The 25,495-nt window shown below is 31.0% G+C and overlaps 1 protein-coding gene across 1 annotated transcript; it reads right to left on the minus strand.

Moving 5' to 3' along the window:
• Positions 1-1,252: 1,252 nt before the first annotated feature.
• LOC137806483 (RING-H2 finger protein ATL46) lies at positions 1,253-3,049 on the minus strand. Its single transcript, XM_068606623.2, has one exon. It carries the CDS (start codon positions 2,623-2,625, stop codon positions 1,465-1,467), a length of 1,161 nt encoding a protein of 386 aa, XP_068462724.1. The 5' UTR covers positions 2,626-3,049; the 3' UTR covers positions 1,253-1,464.
• Between the last annotated feature and the right edge of the window lie 22,446 nt (positions 3,050-25,495).

A 25,495-nucleotide genomic window follows, 5' to 3' on the forward strand; every position in this document is an offset into this window, starting at 1 on the left:
CAAAATTAATAAATATTTGAGAGTTGTTAAATCTTAGAAATAAATTCTTGAAGATACTCTTTAAAATAAATATCCATATTTATAATGAATAAGTAGATAATATATAATTTTAGTTTATTTTTAATTTTAATATATCTTAATATAATATAACTAATTTAATATCAGTATTAATATTAGTTGAAAGGTAAATGACATAAGATTCCAGAGTGGTCAACTTTAAACATGTCATTGCTGTCAAATAAAAATCAAACATGTCATGATAATCAATGCAGTTGTCTAGTACAATTCACATGAAAATTGGAAAGATATACAGTCCCATAATTAATGTTTTTTTTTTTCTATCAAAGGTAAAACATAATATATTTCGGTAATCATCAAAAAGTTATTTGAATAATTAACTTTCAATTGAGAAAAAAAAAAACTAGTTTAATATATTTATGACATTCATGGTAGTGTAACTTTTCATCTGGTGCCCACCACACTTTTTCATCTATTTAGGATTTATTGTGTAGTTTGGCTACCTGTACTTGATACGAGATAATATAATATCACACATTGCAGAGTCAAATCAAATCAAATTCATGGGCCATTGGTAGCATTATTCTTTATGTTTTCTTGCTACAAATATTTTGTCATAAACTTTTCTTACTTCTTCCATGTTTCTCTTGAACAACGTAGTTAAAAAGAAAATTACATGATTAGAATAAATTTCAACAACTAAAAGAAAAACTAATAACACCAAAACTAGTAACTTAGATGATGAAAAAAGGGATTTGTATGATATCATTAGCAAAACTGCAAAAGACAAATGTGGAATAATTGGTTTTGGAGCACTACCAGGAAAAAAAAGAATGTAATGATGTGTGGAGTGATGAGAAAATGTATCCACCTCACTTTTCACCCATCTTCTCATCTTGGCAATCAAATGCTAAACCCACCAAGAAAAGGGACAGCTTATAGAGAGAGAGAAATTTCTTGTTTCTTTTGCTTCTTTTTAACCCGTGGATTTGATTAAAGCAAACTTCCAGAGAAAACCAAAGCATCCAAAAAGCAACACCCAATTTTGACTTAGCAAGAAATTGTAGCTAATAAAGACCACTTTTGTCATACTAACACAATTATGACCCACACTCAAAAACTATGTTTGAAATCATTTGCTGTCATTTTGATTTTTGCTACCTAACAACTGCTTGTTATTTAGCTCATAACCATGTATTGCTTACCAAGAGCTTCACAAGTAAAACGGATGATGTTTACAGTACAGAAATGGAACTTTGTATAAAAGGAATGCTTTTCCTTATACACACGCAAGAATGATTGTTATTTAAAGGGTAATGCTTGATTGAATGTTTATGGCATAATTTACAAGTATTTTACCAATAAAAATGTAAAATCAGAAGTATGAAAGAAACTAAAAATGAACTCATTTGTAAATATGTAAGAATCCCAAAATACTGAGTTGCTTCATGTACCTTGAGCTCTATTCATCCATGGCAAAGCTGCAGTAGTGACATTAGAACCACCCAAATAGTTTTGTGGTGAACTTGATACCTTGTCCTTCCTAGACCATTGCCAGATCTTGGAAACAGAAAAACTTTCACCTTTCCTTGCAATGTTGATTTTTTTGCCCTCAACATCCAAGTCAGTGGAAGAATTCCCAAAATTGTCCAATCTACCTTTGAATTGTCTCACACTGCCACCACTGGTACCTACACCATCACCTCTATTGGGGCACAAAGCCACTTGCAAATCTGAATCAGCAACCACATACTGGAAGGACCCCATTGAATAGCATCTCCTAGCATCCAAATTACTTGTACTGCTCTCCCCTCCTCCTCCTCCTCCTCCTCCTCTTTCCACCCCTTCTCCATTATTTGAGCTTCTAAACTTCCCAAGCCTCACAGAAAACACCCTTTTCCCACTCATTATGTGATTTTCTGCATGTTTGTTAAAGGAACCAGCCTCTCCAGCAGCACTGCCCGAAACCCCAGGTTCCTCCCTCAGACCCTCAAAGTCATAAACTGGGTTTTCAAAGGCAAAGCCTGGCTCATAAAGACTCCCTCTGCAGAGAGGACAAGTTGAATTTGATAGCAGCCATGTGTCTATGCAATCAATGTGAAAAGCATGGTTGCAAATGGGCAGCAGCCTGAGCATGTCTTGTTCGGAGAACTGGCAAAGGCACACTGCACAATCAAAAGGCTCCTTCAAACCTATTATGTCTTTGTATAGGAAAACTGGGAGAGCATCTATGAAGGCCTGATCTAGGCCTAAATCATGGAGATGGAAGAGCTGCTGTAACTGCCTCTGGTAAGGATCAGGTTCAGACATGTCAGGGTACCTATTGGACTGGGAAATTGACGAAGAGGACATGTGCCTTATGAGGAATCTAACAAGCAAGTGAAGGACACCAGAGATGAAAAACACAACAGCTAGAATGACAAAGATGAAAACAATTGCAGGGCTTATTCTAGTGCCAGATGAAGAAGATAGAGGAGGCGCCAGTTGTTTCTTGTACTCAGAACTGTAAGGCAATGGTGCAGAAGAAGAACAAGAAGATGGGGAAATACTAGCGGGGTTGTTGATAGCATCACTGCTATGGCAGATTTGAGAATGAACCCAACTCATTTCCTAATGTATTTGCGGTGTGTCTCAGTATGTGAGTTTAAGCACAGAACAGACAGTGACAACTACCTACCTATTTGTTAGAACAATGTTATTGTCTCTGCCACTCTAGAGACTCAATCCGACCCACATATTGAGGAAAATCAACCAACATACACATCACCCTTGCACTCCAAAAAGACAAAACAAGAAGATTGGAACCTCAGGGAAATGAAAGGGGACGAAAAAGATCAAATAAGAAGAAGAAGCTTACTGAAATTTATGTTGCTCTTTGGAGACCGGAAGTGTGGCAATTACAAGAGGGGAGAAACATGTTAAGAAAATTTTAAGGTTGCTGTTGACCCACCTCAAGTGTTGGAGCCATTCTTAGCTGTTATTTTCTGTCACAGAAACGGAGAACGGTGTTACTTCCGAAACCCATTGGGCGAAAGGTTGATAGATCTAGGATGCATATAAGGCTATTTCTTCATGCAACTCCATAACTTCTCCTCACACCCCCATAGGTTAGACAAAAAATCATTTTATACGTAAAAAAATACATTTTTTTTTCTATTTATACCTCTTGATTCTATAATCCGAATGATATTTTCAGATCTAGAAACACCTTTCACATTATACAATCCAAAAATATTTATTTTTCTTAAAAAAAAAAGTACATTTTGGATTACAGAATCCAGAAGGTATTCCCGAATCTGGAAATACTTTATGGATTCTATAATATGGAGATACCTTTCGAATTATATAATTTGGAATGTATTTTTTTTTAAAGAAACCCATTTTGAATTTAAATCCGAAAATACATTATGGGATTTATAATCCAAAGTTTTTCCATATCACCCATTCTGAAATAAAAAGCATCAATAGAATAAGGGTTATTTTTGGTATTTTAAGAAGTATGAGGGTGTCACAAGAATCTATGGAGGTGCAAGAATAAACATCCTGCATAGAATAAAGATGTCTATGAAATTCTTGGGTAACTTTCTTTAAGGTTCAAAGAAAATTGGTGCATTGAGTTTGTAGGTTGTTTCTTCCTTCACCTCCATAGCTTCTTATCTCACCACATACTTCTTAAAATATAAAAAATATCCTTTATTACATTGATGTTTTTCATTTTGGAATGGGTGATTTAGAAAAATTCTGGATTATAAAATCTGAAAGGTATTTTTGAATTGGAAATACCTTCCAGAATCTATAATCCATAATGAGTTTCTTTAAAAAACTACATTCCAAATTATGGAATCTGGAAGGTATTTATGGATTACAAAATCTAGAAGGTATTTCTGGATCAAGAATACCTTTCGGATTCTGTAATCCAAAATGTATGTTTTTTTTTTTAAAAAAAAATTGGATTGTAGAATTTGTAAGGTATTTTCGAATCCAGAAATATCTTCCAGATTCCATAATCCAAGAGAAGTAAATAGAAAAAAATATTTTCGAATTGTAGAATCTTGAATGTTTTTTAAGGACAAAGTGGTCTCTTCGCCTGACCTATAGGGTGCTAGGAGAAGCTATAGAGGTGCAGGAAGAAACAACCTAGTTTGTATTGTCATTAGACAAAACTTGCAAAAAGTTTTGGGTGTCTTCCTGCACCCCATCATTCCTCTTCTCACACCCCATCATTTTTCAAAATATCCAAATTTCCTTTGGCATTTTATTTGAAAAGGTATTTGCCATAGCTTCCATGGCAGTGTGAGTTGTAGGTTTAGATAGTAGAAATGACAGAGCTACGGTAGATGTGCTTGTGTGTTGAGAAGGCTTCATTGGTGGTTTGAGGTAAAAAAGAATTATGTTGTACTATTTTTGGTTGTTATGGGGTGTCCAAGTGTCCGAAAATCGAGATCCAAAAATGACTTCCATTATAGGTATTCTGGAATGGGTAAAATGAATTCCAGAATCAAAAATTCGTAAGTCAAAAAACGCATTCTAGAATGGGGTGCTCTGTAATGCAAAGTTGTTTTTAGAATAGACAATTCAGAGGAGAAAAAAACCATTTTGGTATAGGGTGTTCTAGAATGGGGTGCTTCGCCTCCTGTACAACGTGGTGCGTTCGCCCAATTTCACATGCCAATGTGAGCCCTGTGGCAATACGACGGTTCCAACTTTGGCAATCGCGTCATGCTCGGGAATGCTTTGAGTTTGGGGAAGCTTATTGGGGTGTAATGGATTGGACAAAGGCTGCAATGATGCAAATGGTTTTGGTTATGGTGTTGGGGGGAGGGGGGGAGGGGTGGTTTGGGGCAGTAGAGTGATCGGGTGTGACAGGGATCATGGTAGCAGGGATGAGGGTGGTGGCAGAGGTGATGATTTGAAGTCCGGGAGGAAGGTGAAGTTTCTCTACAGTTTTTGGTTACCTAGACCTAGTGATGGAATGTTGAGATATGTTGGGGGGGGGGGGACAAGAATCATTAGAGTTAGGAAGGATGTGAGTTTCAATGATTTGGTGCAAAAGGTTGTTGACATTTATGGGTAGGTCGTGGTTAATCAAGTATCAGCTTCCTAAGGAGGATCTTCATGTTGTGAATGGGATTGGTATGACATAGGTGATTGGGTTTGGTGGTGGGAATCCAAAAGCCTATTTCAGAAAGGTCATTCCAGAAAGTCTATTATGGAAACTTGTTATGGAATTTCAATAACAAATTTTAATTTACCTTGCACTCACTCATTGCTTTCTGGATTTACAATTCCGCAAAAATTTTAAATTAGAGATTCTGGAAGTAAAAAAAAAATGAAACTTACTTTTCTTCTTCGAAGAATAGTGGCTCCAAACCCTGCCACTAACCATCAAAATGCAATCATATGCACTCTTACACACTACAGTATACAACAAACCACTTAAAGCACATCAAACTCACGTGAAATGTTCACGGGAATAGTGTCACAAAAAACACATAGGAGAGGGGAGAGGCAAGGCTGCACTAGGGACCTCCTAGGATCATTTTCATCATTTCACATTTTTGATGGGGTGCAGGAAGAAACACCCTAAGTTCTTTATGGTGATGTCTCAAGGTCCATGCTAATAATGGTGATTTTACATTTTCTTACTTCGTTATTGTTGAGAACCTAACAATTGGTGTCGTCTGTGGGGATAAGAAAAGAAAGCTAAGAAGATAAAGAAATGGCCACCAAGTTTGATATAGAAAAGTTTTGAGGGAGAACGACTTTGAGTTTTGGAGACTCAAGATGGAAGCCATCTTGATTCCACAAGGTTGTGATAATACTCTAAAGGGTGAGGCGAACAAGTCAGCGTTTATGTCTCAGAAAGAGAAGATTGACATGATTAACAAAGTGAGGAGCCTTATAATCATGTGTATTGGTGATAAGGCATTAAGAGAAGTCGCAAGGGAAAATACTATTGCATTGATATGGGTGAAACTTAAGTCATTTTATATGATCAAGTTGTTGGCACACAGACTCTATCTGGAGCAACGACTATAGTCGTTCAAAATGACCGAGTCAAGAATAATGGTGGGACAACTAGCAGATTTTAACAAGATCTTGGATGACCTGGAGAATATTAAGGTGAAATTGAAGGATGAGGATAAGGATTTACTTCTTCTTAACGCCATATCAAGACGAATGAACACTTTAAAGATGCTTTGCTATTTGGGAAGGAGCACACCATTACCCTAGAGGAGGTGCAAGCCTCAATTAGGATTGAGGGGCTTCAAAAGTTTCAAGAGTTCAAGGGGAAGGAGAATGGGTTGAGTTTGAATGTGTCAAATTCAAAGGGGAAGAAGACGAAGCAATTCTCGTTAGACGATATGACATAACTTGAGTGCTTTAACTGCTATAAGAAAGGTCATTACAAGTCAAGTTATCCATCCAAGAAGAGAAATGGGAAAGGAAAGAAATTGCATTTCAAGATGGATTTTACTGATGTTGTTGTAGCATTTGACAACTACGAGTGTGCGAGGGGGTTGGCGTTGTCTGCGTCTAGTAGACAGAGGAGTTGGGTGATGGAATCAGGGTGCACATATCACATGTGTCCAGTGAAAAAATTCTTTGAGAACCTAGAACTGAAAGAAGGTGGAGTGGTCCTTCTTGGGAACAATAAATCTTGTAAGGTGCAAGGTATGGGATCTAACAGATCAAAGATGTTTGATGACAAAGAAATACTGCTACAAGAAATGATGTATGTTCTATAATTGAAGACAAATCTTGATGGAGTTTTCATTGGCTCTTTCTAAAGTTCTCTGGTTTGGAATGATTTTGTTGAATGGGGAAGACATGGCAGTGAGAGATATGATAAAAATGGGTCAAAAATGGGTTTGGAACACCTGATGGAGGACCATCCTGCCACCAAAACAACTAGGCTCAGAAGAGAGGAAGTTTTTATCAAAAGTTATTTTTCTAGAGAATTCTCCTTTTGTAGCCTTGTAAAAATTGTATAAAGTAAATAGGATTTCAATTCCAATCTTTAATTTATGTATAGGAAATTTGGGCCATTTAATCTAGGATTGTAGGACTTTAAAGAATCCAAGAAGGATGCCTACATGACACACACAAGAAGCTAGATAAGCTTCCAACATGGTGCCTTCCTTTTCCCTTCCTTCCTTTTCCACAAGATGACTCTTCCTCTCCTTCATGAAGCGCATGGGGTGCCTCATGCATGCTTTCTCCACTCCCTTGTGCCACATGTCCATTTTCAATTAGAGAGATTTTCAAGACACGGGTTGCCACATGACAATCCATCAATGAAGAGTTTTTAAGTTGCCACATGACACTCCATGAATGAAGAATTTTTTAGAGTTCTAATAGTCACTTTAGGAGACTTCTAGCTCTATAAATAGAGAGTTTTTCTTATGTAGTTCTTTTGACTTTAAGATAGTTGTTACCTTGGGTTGTTAGCTCTAGTCTAAACATTTTAACACTTTAATGATTGGTTCTTCTTATTAAAGTTTCAAGTCCAATCAAGTGATTCACAATGTGTGTGAATAATTTTTGTACATCAACAATTGTTTCCCCTTGTTGCATCATGAAAGCTCATACTCCTAAATTAGTGCATGTTTTTTTTGGCTCTCTTGACATCAATAGTTCCTTCACGAGCGACTTTAAGAATGTCCCACATTGTCTTCACTGAGTTGCACTGAGAAAATCCAAAGAATTCATAAAGATTCAAGGCAGAAGTTATAATATTTTTTTTCATGCAATCATATTGAGCATTTCTATTTTCATTTTCAGACCAATAAAACTAAGGTTTTTCAACAAGTTCATTTCTAACAACAAGCTTAGCAATAAAAAGAGAATTTACTATAACATCCCATATCTCTCTATCAATGAATTCAATAAAGATTTTCATTATGACTTTTCAAAATTTATGGTTGATCACTCCAAACATTGGTGGTCTATTAATACATGCACCTCTAGCAAAAGGAAGTTTTTTCTTAATCTTTTTTGAAAAATAAGATCAGATCTTGATTATCTTTCAAGAAATCAACTCTGATACCAATTTCAGTTTTTAAGAGGTTGAGTTCAAAAGGGGAGATGATTTGAAGTATCTAAAACTTTTGCAAAACTTAGAATGAGATAATTATTAAATATATGAATTTAAGGATTTGGTTCTTTCAAATATGCATAGAAGCAAAATCAAATAATTTTAAGAACCCAAAGATAAAGAAAGAGAGATGTGCACAACATTTTTTTATACTAGTTCACTTTTATCTAAGAGTCAGACTTAGTTGTTCAGCCTTACAAGCTAAGCTTACACTAAAATATATGAGTTTTTATAAGTCCACAACCAAAATAATGAAAGTAAACAACTCAAAACCAAATCTTGAAACTTACAAGATTTGATTACAGTAACACCCTTATATTATACTATACTTGGAAACCATATCTAGAAATAGTTTAAAGATACAAATTGAGTTAAGAAAATGAAAGAAATATCACCTAGAACAAGACCATCGCAACATAAAAGAATCAACGAGGTGAGTCTTTATGTTTCCTTTCAATCATACTATTGATTACAAAATTTGTACAAAAAATGCTTCAAGAACAATTTTTGGTTCAATTTAGACCCTCCCTATGTATTTGAAAAGATTTTAAAAACTTTTCTTTTGATCTCAAGTCAAATGGTTTAGGAATGAGAGTTATATAGATTTTAACATGTCTGTTTTAATCACTACAAGAAATTATTGATTTATATATTGATTATTACATACGAATTCGTATCCGTATGTAAATTGAGCGTTACATACAGATATTTACATACGAATTTAATTCAGTATGTAAATACACCTTACATACGGATTTTTCTGTATATAAACCAAAACTGATTACATACGGATATAATCCGTATGTAACTTTGGCGCCATGAAGACCTACTGATCATATCCGTATATACAACATTAGATTTTTAATTAAAAAAGCGGAAATTGTTATATATGGATTTTATCCGTATATAAAGTATTACATATTTAATTAAAAAAAAGAGAAATAGTTACATACAAATTTTTTCCGTATATAAGGTTTGACATATTTAATTAAAAAAACTAAAATATTTACATACGAATTATATCCGTATATAATCTGTTACATACAAATTTTTAAAAAGTGGAAATTTTCACATACGAATTTTATCCATATATAACATATTAGATATTTAATTAAAAAACAGAAATAGTTCCACACGGATTTTATCCGTATATAAGATATTACATATTTAATTAAAAAAACTGAAATATTTAAATATGGATTATATCCGTATATAATAGGTTACATACGGATTTTAGAAAAGCGAAAATAGTTACATGCAGATTATATCCGTATGTAAAGTTTTACATAAAAATAAAGTGTTTTCTGAAAGTATGCCATTTTTTTTAAACATGAACCCTACTATCTGAAATTTACGAACCCTACTCTCTCAAATTCACCAAATCGATTGTGAAATCGAAACCCAAATTGAAAGCTAGAAATTGAAACTCCAATCGCAATGTTAGTTCCGTGGGACATAATGTATTCAAATTAGTCACTCACACACTAGAGAACTCCACAACTCGTGCTCCTCTCTCAAAGGGATGAGGTTGGGAACCTGGTAAGCAAATGACAGTTTTCAATTAGTGAACACTACAAGATTAACACTGATTAGCTACCAGAAATATGAGTGAGTCATAATAGTGTAGGTTAAGTAGATACTAATTTCACAAAAAAAAATATATAAAAATTTAATGTTAGCTAAAGAGACATTAAACCCACACTAAATTTAAAAAAAATTAAAATTAAAAATAAATAATTAACATCGTCCTTGATAACACAAATAAAATATATAAATTTATTTTTAATTAAAAAATTCATTTTAGTGTAAATATTAATAACACAAATATTTTTTTTATAAATTTATAATATAAATAAAAAACATTAAATATTTGCGTCTATTAAACCGACGTAAATTTCTCTATTTTTGTGTGTGGATAATCTATATATCAATATAAGCATTTGCATAAAAAAATATATGAATACTAAAGTTTATTTAAGTAATTATTCAAGCAATCAATTTTAATACAAACATGTTTAAGAATAAGTTTTTTTTGGAAATATATTTAAAATTTAATAACAAATATAAAGTTTCTGCTTTTAATATTTAAGTAAATTAATTTTTTATCACCTTTTTAAATAAACTAATATATATATATATATATATATAAAATAATATTTGGAAATTTCTGCATATTAGGGATAAATTCATTAGATCAGTTTTATGAAAAATAAAGCATTAAAAATGAGAAAAAAAGCATTAAAATCACATCTTAATAACATTAGAAACTTCATTCCTCGATATATATTTCATTAAATCCTGCTAAGGAGGAAAGAAAAGATTAAGAAACAATTGTTGGTTACAAGCTGTAAGTGGAAGGTACAAGGGACGAGTGTACGAGATTGGACGTATCGATTGTCAAGACGCTGTGTTGGTCGCTACCTACAAGAAACACGAGCATCTTTTAGTAAGAAAGTTGATTCAGAAGAAATTGTTGAACTTATACAATGACTATCAACAAGTGAGCATATTCGACACATGAATTCCAGTTTTCATATATCTACCACCTGAAGCAGTAGCAGTTGCACAACATATTTTTCAGCAGCTAAATACCCTGCAACCAAATACTCAACATAATCAAATGCAAGATAATGATGATGAGCAACAAAATTCACCTAGTCAAGATTATAATTATTATTATTATTTTCTTAAAAACTTTGTAATGACTTGAATTTTCTTTTATTAGATGTTTTTTTTTGTTTGAATGAAATACATTTTGATATTTTGAATATTTGGAAATAGTATTGTATTCTATCATGCTTTGCAATTTATGGACATGTCTGAATGTTGATGAATATTTGTCTTTGAATGAATTCTATTGAAAACTGTAATGACTTTTGATATATACAGTGTGGAACTGATTTCTATTGCTATCAAATATAAAAAAATGAATTACACTTACATACGGATAAATCCGTATGTAAACCTGCACACACTTATATATGGGAAAATCAGTATGTAATTACATACGGATTACAAAAGTTTTACATACGGATTACAAAAGTTTAACATACAAATTTTTGTCCATTTGTAATTCATATGTAACTATGTTTTACATACGAATTTAGTGTCTTACATACAGATTTGAGTTATATGTAATTCCAAATTACAAATTTTCTTGTAGTGAATGGATAAAAATTGTCACTACAAGAAAATCATTAAATAGAAACCAATTTATAGACAAAAAATAATTAGTTGTTATATTGACTAAATTAGATACTATTTTATAGACTAAAAAAATTATTGATATCTAAATTAGTTTCTATTTTTGATAAATAATTTTTAAATTGGTATCTAATTACCTAACAAGGTTTTAACTACTAACTTTAGAATATAAATAATTGGTCAATCGATTAAAATATTTTTTTACAATCATTCTAAATCAGCTAAAAATATTTAAAAAATTAAAAACATATTTTAATTAATGAAATTTTTTTCTATCACTAAGACAAACTCTAATTCATTTGGAAAAGATTTATAATTACAATTTTAAAATAAAATCATGATTCCTAATCAATAAAACATAACTTAAAATATTTTTAGATCATCATGACCATTGTCAATCTTCAATTTCTTGATGAGAAAATGTTGCATTCATCAAATATATGAATCATAGCTACAACAAAATTCACTTATATGATTTGATATAATCAATAAGAAAATAATTTTTAATTATTATTTATTTTTCAAATAAACTTTGGTATATTGGTGATAGTCTGTTCGAGTGTGGGTCTCTTTACTCGGAAACTAAACAATTTGAATTAGAGATTTATTTCAAATATACATTATCCAAATATAATATTTTAACATAAAAAAATTCTAAGTTCTAAAATATATTATTAATGTAGAACATTGTATCCAAACACACGTAAATGTTTTCTTCCCATTCTCGAAAAATACAACTCAACAACATGGATATTCTATGGATTTCTATGGTTGAAGAGTTTGACGAAGCAATAATTTGAAGAGTATGTTGCGGAGCGGTTATGACGATATTGTTTTTAAAAAATACTTTGTCACAATGATAATTAAAGAAATTGATAATGTAATATAATTTTTCAATCTTCTATCTCCTTTCTTCTTTTGCTTAAGGGTTTTTTACTACTAAAAAATTATTAAATAAAAATTATTTTAGATAATTTTTTTTATATTAATTAAATTAAAAATAATTTTATAAACTAAAAAAATATTAATATTTAAAATAATTTTTATTATTAATAAAAATTAAACTTTTAACTATCAATAATAATTGATAATTAAATATCTATATAAATTAATAATTGAAACTATTTTAAATATAAATAGTTAATCTAATTAATATAATAACTAATTTTTTTATCTTTTTATTTAATAATTTTTAAGTATTTTTTTTATTATTTATATATTTTATTTATTCTTACCATTAATTTCTAACTGAAGATCCAATTGTTCAGAAAAATATAAGTGTAATAATTACGTATTTAAATTAATATATTTATACAATTTTAGAATAGTTGTCTAAAAACAATCAAAACATAAATTGAAAGTGAATTAAAACTCGAAACCATATTTACATCAAACACATTTATTTTATAGAAAATTAACATACAACGTAAGCAAATCCAAATCCATAAGCAGTAATTGATTATTTATATTACATACAATTATATTATAACTTGAAAAAAAACATAAAGAACAAGTACAGAATTGAAAACAGGTTTTGTTAAGTTGTTTAATAATATCCATATGATGATGAAATACGAGAAGCATTGGTTCGGATATCAGAATCCAGTCGGTAAGACCAACTAGGGGCAGTTCGAAGGGATGATCCTGAAACTGAGGATACCACACTACTGGTATCGTTGTCCACCATCGACTCATAACTGGGGTAGGAATTAGATATTCTGGAATACGCGTTGCTTGAATGGCTACTCCGGATATCACTATCCACTCTAGAAGAAAAAGTGGATAGTCTTGAATACGCCAACCCAGTACTCCTCATATCATTCTCAATCCGCGAGAGGTAAGATAATGTTGTCGAATTTTGCATCCTTGAATGGTTACTCCTGATACAATCATCCACTCTGGAACCAAAATTCTGGACGCTACTGTTGTTTGCATAGGTGGTCGTGTTACTTTTAACACTTCCAATTCGCGAATAATTTCGTTTGCCGGAGCTGCTACTGTTGGAGCTGCTTTTTTTGTGTCCTTTCTGAGACGGATAAGAAGGGTTCTTTCCCATTGCTAAGAGTGAAATATGAAGAAAAGAGAGGATGGTTCAGCCTTTTAAATAGAGTACATTGCATTCATCCATGATCAAAGTCCGAGCAAGTTCTAGCTAGTTTTATGGAACTGGTCTGCTACTTTTATTAAAACCCTATTTTAACCGACAATAGTTATATATTATTTTAGGTAAATTACATGGACCAATTCAAAGTCTCTCCAATTTATAATCTACTTTAATATAGAAGAAGGTTCATGTGACCTTTCGCAGAAAACATATAAAATATTATAAAGTTTCCATAAGTGGATAATCCTATTATTTCATAAATTTTTTATTGAATTATTGAATTTATATTTTAACTACTAATTTTTTAATTCTAAATTTGGTAGCAAAACCTTTAGTAGCTAATTAGATACCAATTTAAAAACTATTTATCAATAAAAGAAATTAATTTAAAAATTAATAATTTTTTTAGTCTTTAAAATGTCTCTAATTTAGTCACTATAAAATTAATTATTTTTTATTTCTAAAATTGGTTTTTATTTAATAATTTTTTTTAGTGTACTAACATACATGTAATAATATAAAATATATTTAAATCAAGTGGACTATAACAAATTAGACATAATTCAATCAAATTTTATGTGATCCTAAGTGGTTATATAATAATAATTGATCAAATTATATAATTCAAATTTTTATGTAGTAATTGTTGATTGAAAGATATATTTTATAATATTTTTTATTTATTTTACGTATCTTCTTAAAATCATAGGTCATTTTATGGAGGCCTATATAGAATAATTTTCTAGGAAGTACTCCCTCAATTTTCATACTCCTTTATACATTTATAATATTTATATTCTTATTGATTTGAGCATCAAATAGTCTTCTACAGGTGAATTTTTCCTCATCATCTTAACCCAACTCGATCATCATATCTTGGAGCAGAAGCTTGATTTGCAAGGCGAACCATTCTCTTCCACCTCGAGATTTCAACGCTTATTTTTTTAAGAACATTTGGCGTCCACTACGGGGTCAAATAACTTTTCCCGAACCACAAGTCTTATGGTATTGATGAGAAGAAAAATTGTTGCATCTTCTTTGACGGTCCCATAGATGAATCCATAAGCGGACACAATCCTCATGACACAAATAAAGGCTCTTCTTCAAAAAATGAGCAAAATCTACAAAATGGCCTAGACAAAATGCAGAGCAAACTTCATAAACACCTAGAGTCTTTAAAGGAACACCATTAAGCTGAGATGAGTCAACATTGGGATGAGTTGCATGTAATACATGAAAAACTCGCTATTTGAGAGCATGATCGCGCAACTCATTAATCCGACTAGAAATGTGCAAATCAAACAATAGAGTCTCAGCTGATTCCTTCCTATGATCCTGCTACTAGGGAAGGACGTCCAACATTAAACTCTCGGCACATCGTGCATAAAAGGAAACTATAACGCACTATAGATTGATGGACAATCCAAGGCTAATGGTTTCATCCTGAAACTCTTTCTAAGGGGAAACCCGAGGATATGATCAACTTTTCAAGGTAGTCTCAACTCCCCCATTGATTGAAGTGATGAAAGAAAATTTGGAAAGCTTCCATCCTTTCACACAAATGTCATGAGGGTCTAGCTCCCCAAATAGTGGAAATGGCCGAGTGTGGAGAAGTATAGTGGGACATAAGACCCAGAAGCCCATGTCAAGGTGTATCTCACCCAAGCCTAGCTCTTCTCAAAGGACTTGGGGTCTCTTCTTCTGCTGAGGCTCTTTTAAGGTTTGATGGAGTTTGGTTTTGTATGTTGAGATGACTGACCTAATTGTGAAGTATATGTTGTGTCCTTAGTCACCTACTTTTCAAGGTGGTTTGTATGATGCCCCCCAAGTTAGAAAGAATTCAACCTTGAATTAAGAACTCCTGTAAATAACATAATTAGTTTGTTCACAGGACAAATAGAAATATTTCGAGCATTGGGTTATGAATGAAACTTATGTTTATGAAGGTTTGGGAGTTCGCATTAATGAGTTCTAGATATAGGCCATGTTTGTAGAGAATGTTTAGGGAAAAAGTGATTTGTTTGTGAAAATTATCTTAGAAGGTGAGAACCTTTAGGAGGTTTTTGAATATCATCCCTATACTTCTTTATCAAAGATGTAAAATATTTAGAATGATTTGATAATGAAAAAGATAAGGAAGAAGTATACCTAGGAGGCGCAATTAGTTTTGCACGGGTCAACATTATTGTTTTGACTACGTGAGATGGGATGATGAGACCCGTTTTGATTTTACTTTCCTCACCATTTTCATTTTCTCTTTTGGTTTTCAATTTTACTTGGTCCTCATTAACTTCCTTGAGAGATAGGGGTTTTAATATAACCTTATGCCCTTGGAAGTTGAAAGAAATCTTATTGGTATGGTCATCATGTAAAATTTTTCTATCATATTGTCAAGGCCTTCCCAATAGAATATGTGTTTCTTCTATTGACACAACATCACATAAAACCTCATATTTATACTTTCCTATAGCAAAAGTTATGAGAACTTGTTTATTAACCATATTTTCACCATTTTTACTAAGTCATTGTAATTTATTGGGCTTTGTATGAGAGATAGTGGGTAATCCAAGCTTCTCCACTACTCTTGTACTTTCCACATTAGCACAACTACCCCATCTATGATCATGGAACATAACTTGTTGTTGATAAGGCTCTGGGTATGGAAAATATTTTCTCTTTGGGTTTCATCGAAAGGTTTTTGAATAGTACCCAACATTTGCCTTACCACCAATAAGTCACCTTCACAAGGTATCTCACACTCGTCCTTACTTGGGTTTTGGAAGAGGAAGGAGAACTAGCTTTAGATGATTGAGAACTATGATCACTCATGACTATCCCCCTTTAACCATCATTGTTCTTTTACTTGGGCAATTATTAGCAATGTGCCCAAAGCCTATGTATTTAAAGCATTTTTTACTTGAGGTTTTGGTGGGTGATTTAGGAATAGAAGGTTTATCTTTATAATCTTTATGAAGTGGGGTGGTTTCTTTTTGAGAAATTGTAAGAAGAATCTTGGTTTTGAAATTTGTTTTTTCCCTTCCAAGATGATTTGTAAAAGCCATCATTATGAGTATTTTTAAAAGATTTTTTCTTCAAAACTTGTGATTCAACCTTGATGGCTAGGTGAACCAATTTTTCCAAAGAATTATACTCATATAATTCTACAACATCTTGTATTTCTCGTTGTAATCCACTCACAAATCTAGAAATCTTTGACTCTTCACTTTCATACATATTAATTTTAGTCAAAGTTACTTCTAAATCTTTGAAACACTCGTCTACACTCTTAGATCCTTGATGAATTCGTTGGAACTTCAACAAGAGTTCCTTCCTATAGTGAGGAGGAACAAACCGCACGCGCATGCATTCTTTCAAATCATACCAAGAGACCACGACCGATCTCTTGTTCAAACGAATGTCCATTACAACTTGATGCCACCACTGCATGACATGATCTAAAAATTCTAGGGAAGCTAACTTAAATTTTTGGTTCTCTTCGACCTCATACACATTAAAAAATTGTTCTTCTACCTTAGCTTCCCATCCTAAATACACATTAGGGTCACTTTGTCCACTAAAACTAGGTAACTTTCAAAAGGAAAACAAGTCTTTGGTGGTTGGTGTTGGTAGCGCCTAGTTCCCACATTTTGCACTCTCCAATCTTCTTTTTCTTCTTCTTCTTCAACTTCACTTTCATAATGCATGTGGTACCTTGTAGGTCTTCTAGGTTCTCGCCTCCTTTCTCTAACTAGTCTCTTTTGAGTTTCTCTAGCCTTTATATTGTTTCCACTAGTTGTCGCATTTTCTCTTCCTTGTGGGCCAAGCTCCTCTTGTCATTCTCAAGCTCCTCCAAAAGGCATTCCTTTTGAGGAGATTACGGCTTTGAAGATTCTCCCGAAGACACTTGAGCCATGATTTGCACAAAAGAAAACAAACAATTAGTGAAAAACAACAATTTAATGCACCCACTCATGTGTATCACTCGACTATTTAGTAAATGATGGAAAAGATTAAAATTCGCTCAAGGAAGATTTGAGCTCCAAAGGGTCTACACTTGGTACCAACACTTCAAGTGAAAGAGGTCAAAACTCTTATCACTTGCTCACCAAAGATTTCCCAACAAGACTTTAAGAAAATTTAAAGACAGGCAAGAAAAGTTGAAAGAAAGAAAGCTAAACCAAAATGGAATTAGGATGATGACAAAATTTAAACAAGACAAGCAAGAAAAGCACTATTGAAGACTCAAAGAAACTTACTTAAACTTTTAACTATGAAGTTTTTTTATTTATTTTTAAAAATTGTAAAAGCAAGAAGGATAAAATCCACAAATATGAAAACAATTTTCCACATGAAAAGAATCCTCTTCTTAGCAATTTTGAACTTGCAAAGTGAATTGCACTAACTTTTTTTTTTTGTCTTTGTTTTGTTTTATGGATTCACAATGTCCATAATCTTGGCATGCATATTTTTAATTCACTTTCAATTTTCACAAATAGATTGGGATTCAATTCATATGATCACTTAAATTCTTTGTTTGGAACTAAACCAACTACCACTTAAACAAATTTTAATTGCTTTTAGCTCTTCACAATTAAAGTTAGCATAAGTAGAATGGATTTAAAGACTTCTAGAACACCAAGAACATAATACTCAAACAAAAAAGGTAAGGTAAAAAATATTGACACAAAATAATTCAAAAGCAGAATTTAAATTTCTTAGTGAATAAAAAGGCAGAATTGTAAATGACAATAATTTAAAGGCGGAATTGAAAGATGCTTAAATATAAAAGCAATAATTGAAATGTGTTGAAATTTAAAGGTAGAAATCAACTCAGAAAAGATAAACACATTTTAAAATCATGCTCTAAATAACACATGATGTGAGTTGATTTTAGGATTGCACATTTTATGGGTGGCACTTTGTTTATGAGTTTTTGTTTTAAGCAAAATATGGTGAGAAACCCAAAGAAAATTCTCACATACGGATTTTATCCATATATAACATATTACATATTTAATTAAAAAAAAAACAGAAATAGTTCCACACGAATTTTATCCGTATATAAGATATTACATATATAATTAAAAAAACTGAAATATTTAAATATGGATTATATTAGTATATAATAGGTTACATAAAGATTTTAGAAAACGAAAATAGTTACATGCAGATTATATCCATATGTAAAGTTTTACATAAAAATAAAGTGTTTTCTAAAAGTATGCCATTTTTTTAAACATGAACCCTGCTATTTGAAATTTACGAACCCTACTCTCTCAAATTCACCAAATCCATTGTGAAATCGAAACCCAAATTGAAAGCTAGAAATTGAAACTTCAATTGCAACGTTAGTTCCGTGGGGCATAATGTATTCAAATTAGTCACTCACACACTAGAGAACTCTAGAACTCGTGCTCCTCTCTCAAAATCCCTAACCCTATTCCCCAAAATGCCTTTCTTAAATCCCTCATCGTTGTTGTGAGGTTGGGAACCTGATAAGTAATTTGTTAAATGACAGTTTTGAGTTAGTGAACACTACAAAAATAACACTGATTAACTACCAGAAATATGAGACATAATATGGACACTAATAGTGTAGGTTAAGTAGACACTAATTTCACAAAAAATATATAAAAAATTTAATGTTGACTAAAGAGACATTAAACCCACACTAAATTTAAAAATAAAATAAAATAAGAAAATAAATAATTAACATCATCCTTCTTAACACAAATAAAATATATAAATTTATTTTTAATTAAAAAATTCATTTTAGTGTAGATATTAATAACACAAATATTTTTTACAAAATTCATAATATAAATAAAAAACATTAAATATTTGCGTCTATTAAACCGACGTAAATTTCTCTCCTTCTTTTTTATAATCTATATAGGCATTTGCATAAAAAAAAAGGTATATGAATACTAAAGTTTATTTAAGTAATTATTCAAGTAATCTTTGGGAATATATTTAAAATTTAATAACAAATACAAAGTTCCTGCTTTTAAATTTTAAGTAAATTATTTTTTTATCACATTTTAAATATATATATATATAAAACAGTATTTGAGAATTTATGCATATTAGGATACATCCATTATATTAGTTTTATGAAAAATAAAGCATTAAAAATGAGAAAAAAACATTAAAATCACATCTTAATAACATTAGAAACTTCATCTCCGATATATATTCCATTAAATCTTGCTAAGGAGGAAAGATTAAGAAACAGTTGTTGGTTACAAGCTGTAAGTGGAAGGTACAAGGAACGAGTGTACGGGGTTGAACGTATCGATTGTTAAGACGCTGTGTTGGTCGCTACCTACAAGAAACACAAACATCGTTTAGTAAGAAAGTTGATTCAGAAGAAATTGTTGAACTTATGCAACGACTATCAACAAGTGAGCAGATTCGACACATGAATTTCAGTTTTCATTATCTACCACCTGAAGCAGTAGCAGTTGCACAACATATTTTTTCAGCCGCTAAATACCCTGCAACCAAATACTCAACCTAATCAATTCACCTGGTCAAGATTATAATAATTATTAGTTTCTTAAAAACTTTGTAATGACTTGAATTTTCTTTTATTAGATGCTTTTTTTGTTTGAATGAAATACATTTTGATATTTTGAATATTTGGAAATAATATTGTATTCTATCATGCTTTGCAATTTATGGGCACGTTTGAATGTTGATGAATATTTGTCTTTGAATGAATTCTATTGAAAATTGTAATAACTTTTGGTATATGCAGGTATGGAACTGATTTCCATTGCTATCAAATATAAAAAAATAAATTACAGTTACATACGGATAAATCTGTAGGTAAAACCTGCACACACTTACATACGGATAAATTTGTATGTAAACCTGCACACACTTATATATGGAAAAATCAGTATGTAATTACATACGGATTACAAAAGTTTTACATACGAATTTTTGTCCATCTGTAATCCGTATGTAACTATGTTTTACATACGAATTTAGTGTCTTACGTACGGATTTGAGTTGTATGTAATTCCAAATTACAAATTTTCTTGTAGTGAATGGATAAATTGTCACTACAAGAAAATCATTAAATAGAAACCAATTTATAGACAAAAAATAATTAGTTGTTATATTGATTAAATTAGATACTATTTTAGAGACTAAAAAAATGATTGATATCTAAATTAGTTTCTATTTTTGATAAATAGTTTCTAAATTGGTATCTATTTACCTAACAAGGTTTTAACTACTAAGTTTAAGTTTAGAATCTAAATAATTGGTCGTTAAAACCTTGGTAGGTAATTAAATATCAATTTAAAAACTATTTATCAATAATAGAAACTAATTTAGATACCAATAATTTTTTAATCTCTGAAATAATATCTAATATAGTCAATATAACAATTAATTATTTTTTATTTATAAATTAATTTTTATTTAATAATTTTATAGTAGTGTGCATTTTAATATGTTAATTTTACATGAAATTAATATATTAACTCGTCATTTTCCCATGTTAAAACTTCGAATTTAAGTGATTTTAATCTGTTAATAATTATTTTAACATATTCAAAAGAGTAGAGATGACAACTACTTTTGATTTTTAGTGTCTAATTGATTAAAACGAATATATAATCGATTAAAATATTTTTTTTACAATCATTCTAAATCAGCTAAAAATATTTAAAAAGATTAAAAACATATTTTAATTAATGAATTTTTTTTCTATCTCTAAGACAAACTCTAATTCATTTGGAAAAGATTTATAATTACAATTTTAAGATAAAAGCATGATTCCTAATCAATACAACATAACTTAAAATATATTTAGATCATTGTCAATCTTCAATTTCTTGATGAGAAAATCTACAACAAAATTCACTTATATGATTTGATATAATCAATATGAAAATACTTTTTAATTATTATTTATTTTTCAAATAAACTTTGGTATATTCGTGATAGTGTGTTCGAGTGTGGATCTCTTTACTCGGAAACTAAACAATTTGAATTAGAGATTTATTTCAAATATACATTATCCAAATATAATATTTTAACATAAATTTTTTTTCTAAGTTCTAAAAATATTATTAATGTAGAACATTGTATCCAAACACACTTAAGTTTTTTCTTCCCATTCTCAAAAAATACAACCCAACAACATGGATATTCTATGGATTTCTGTATAATTCCAATATCTTTTAAGCTTAAGTAGTTTGTTTATGAGCATTGCTCAATACTCATTCACTTTTGAAATTGATGGTAGCATAAAGTTATCATCCAAATTCAGTAGCCACTAATGCAAAAATAGGAATCAATGACAGGTTATTATGACGGGTATACTTTATCTATCATAGAAAATGGTATGGTGGCATTTTTGTAATAATCATAAAATTTATTATGACAGTTAAAATAAAAACTAACATAATAAGTATTTATTATGTCTGTTCAGTGTAGAAATGTTATAGTAAGTTTTTACTATGTCAATTTTTTATTTTAACTGACATAATAAGTATTCTTATTTTTTTAACCCTATTGCTTTCAAAAAATTTTAACCCTAATTCTTCCGCGTGCCATTTCTTCTTACACATTGCAGCTTTGCGTTTCTTCTTCCTTCCACACTGCGGCTTCTGCGTTCTTCTTCCACACTGCGGCTCTATGGCTTCTGCGTTTCTTCTACACTAGGGCTTCCATATTTCTTCTTCCACACGACGGATTCCGCGTTTCTTCTTCCACATTATGGTTCCCGCGTTTCTTCTTTCACACTACGATTTTTGCGTGCTAAGCTTCTTCTTCCATACTACGATGCTGAAGCTTCTCCTTCCACCCTACGGTAACCCTTCCGCTTGTTTGGTTCAATCTGATGCATTTCTCATTTCCTTCGAAACTTGTTTTGTTCTGAATTTTGAGTTTCCCATTTTTTTTCCTTTTTTTTAATTCCTAAATACTTATTTTCCTTTGCACAGTGATCATGTTGCCTATATTTTTTAATTCATTTTTGAATTCTCTGCTTGTTTATGTATTCCGCATACATAGCCAAATGATACAATAGAGCCATCTGTTATATATATATATATATATATATATATATATGTGGGAGAGTCTTCAAATTGGACAATTGTTACCCTGTCACGACTAAATATAACAACAAATTATTGCTAGATAAGTATACATGTTGATTTAAGTAGAAGTTATTTTTAAAATTTTATAATAAATTAATTAGCATGCTAGTAAGTGAATGAGTTAGATGTGTGTGAAATTGTGAAATTTCTTATGAGGTATAATTGCAGGATGAGGTAATAGTAAGTTCCTAGATAATCAAGAATACGTGAATCTGAGTTGTATATATAGATGCTTGTGTTAGTAAAAAAAAAAAAAGGATTGATAATCAATGTCACACACTACAAAAAAAAGTGTATATTGTGGCGGTTTTTTTCGTATAAAGTGGCGTTTATAACCGCCACAATATACGCTTGTGGCGGTTTCCCAAACCGCCATAGAACTGACCGCCACAAAGTTTAATGTGGCGGTTTTATGTTACCCGCCGCAACACCCGCCACTTTAAACATAGTGTAAGTAGTGGCGGTTTTTATATGTAAGTAGTGTCAGTTATAACTGTCGCAATTTACATTCATTGAAGAAGATTCTGGCACCATAATATACGTAAGTAGTGGCGTTTTTAACTGACGTAATTTTAATACTGAATAAATAAAATTTAACCACTATTTTATAATCTTTTTTATAATCTGTTTTATACAATTATAAAATTTAACCACCACTTTTTCATAATAAAATAAAATAATGTATAAAGTTATAATCATCCATTCATTTCATTGAAAATTAAAACACACATAAAAATGTTCAAAAGTTTATATGTAATTGAAAATTAAAACACATAAAAAGTTCATACATCCTTAATCAAGTTTAAAATTACAACACATAATTGTTCAAAAGTTCATACATCCCTAATCAAGTTTAAAATTAAAAAACACATCCCTAATCAGTTTTGCTTCAAGCACTTGATCCTATTACTTGATTAGGTGATGGAGCACCACTTCCATAATCTGATGCCTGAAATAAATAATTTTAATTTAATGAATTTGTATGTTTATAATTATAAAATAAAAAACACCAATAAATATTTAAATATATTAATACCTCATTGATGTATGCAAGCAATCCAATATATCAACATCTTGAAATCTGCACCAAGATGCTCTGTCCTCCAAAATCAAAAGACATTATTAGTACATTCTGTTTGTTTAACATTAGTTGAGAGCAGTGTAGTTAACTTTAATTGAAGAAAGGAGATTTATTCAACAACTTTGAATGACAATACAAGAAACTGAGATTCAACCTATGAAATACTACCAATAAAAACTAGTTTTTGTGTACCCACAAAGCATTAACCAATCACATGGAATCTTTGTGCACCTACTTCTTCAATAAAATTTTACGCCGCTACTGTCAATGACCAACTCACCAAAAAGTTTAAGTTGTTGGGTGAATGCTTAAGAATGGTTTATTACGTGATTCATCCCTAACCCACCCCATAAAACAAGATCCCACAGGACTTCAAGAACGTCTAATACATGGGGGCCTACCATGTGTTGAAGCTTAAATACCATCCAACTGTGCAAGGAAAAGTAAAACTGACATTGGCAAAATTTTGTAACAGAAATATCTAACTAAGTATGCATGCACAAGAAAATAGTAAACCAGAGAGTTTTCAACATTACAATGAATGGATTTCAGAAACAGTATAATTTAAACATTAGTGTCAAACCTAGAAGAACTTAAGCCCAATTTTAACTGGCTCTATATGCATTGTGCAACTTAAGAAAGATATAATATATAAAAGTGAACAATAAAGGTGAAAGCAAACTAAAAATATAACATTTCCAAGAAAAACCAATAACCAAATACTAGACTCTCCCCCCAATCTTTTCAATAAGTAATAAATAAAAGAGTGTTGAAGAAAGTTAATAATAAAATAGAGTCTACAGGTAAGATTCTTACAAGCCTGCGCATCAAACGCTCAAAGCACCAAAATGCGTCTGCTTCATCGCCAAGAAGAATTATCATAGGGGAGCACAGGTCACACATTCCTGCCCAGAATTGTAAAATGTTAAAACTGGAAACTTAGGATAGTTGTAAATGGTGGTAGCAAATATTTCTTGCTAGATCGCAAGAAAAATAGAAAATAAACTAATATATAAAGTAGTAGGTCTCATTTATTCATTAAATTATTTCCATAAACCAAGTTGGTCTGTTTTACAGATTTCTCTGCTTTTTTTTCAACAGTGAAAATTAAGAGGTTTTAATTTGCCCGACCACTTAAAAACAGTTGGCTAAATACTCAAAGGAAGTCCTAAGCTATTTAAAAAACATAAAATACACGAACACAAAAATTACCATGCATTAAATACTAATTAAATATTCCATGAATGTTGGCCTCCCATTCATGACCAGCTTTGTTGAGGCTAAAATAATTGTCAACAACTAGTGAATATTTCATAGAACAGTGCAAGATTGTTACATATTATTATATGAGCATTAAGATAAGAACTTAGATAGGAATATCTAAATATTAGAAGAGAAATATATGAAGAAAAAAATGAAATTCACTTCTCCATAATTTAAAATTAGTTCACCACAAATTAAAAATAAAGAGTTTAATTTCTGTAATAAAAGATGAAGCACAGTAAGTTGATTTTAGCTTACAAGACAAATTTAATTCGATTTATCTTTTCACTTTTCAGATACAGGATAAGTTTGCCAAACAAAACCTAAATAGCAAATTCTCATAAGAAAAGCACATTACTCGTATTTTCTCTTCCCCTACAGCAAGCTAAACTCAAACACAAGACGTTGTATTCAACTCAAAATCAATGAAAAAGAGCAACAAAATAAGCTAAGCTGGGAGAAATAAATAAATTTAAATGCAGTTTATGAAAATCACTACTCTCATAAGCCACAACATACATTTCTAGCTGACACAAATCATAATTCAAAAATTTAAATAAAAAGTAAATAATTGATTGAATACCTTAGTGGAGAAGGCAAGATTGGAA

This window comes from Phaseolus vulgaris, chromosome 3, assembly GCF_051622355.1.
Source record: "Phaseolus vulgaris cultivar YP4 chromosome 3, ASM5162235v1, whole genome shotgun sequence".
Taxonomy (NCBI): Eukaryota; Viridiplantae; Streptophyta; class Magnoliopsida; order Fabales; family Fabaceae; genus Phaseolus; species Phaseolus vulgaris.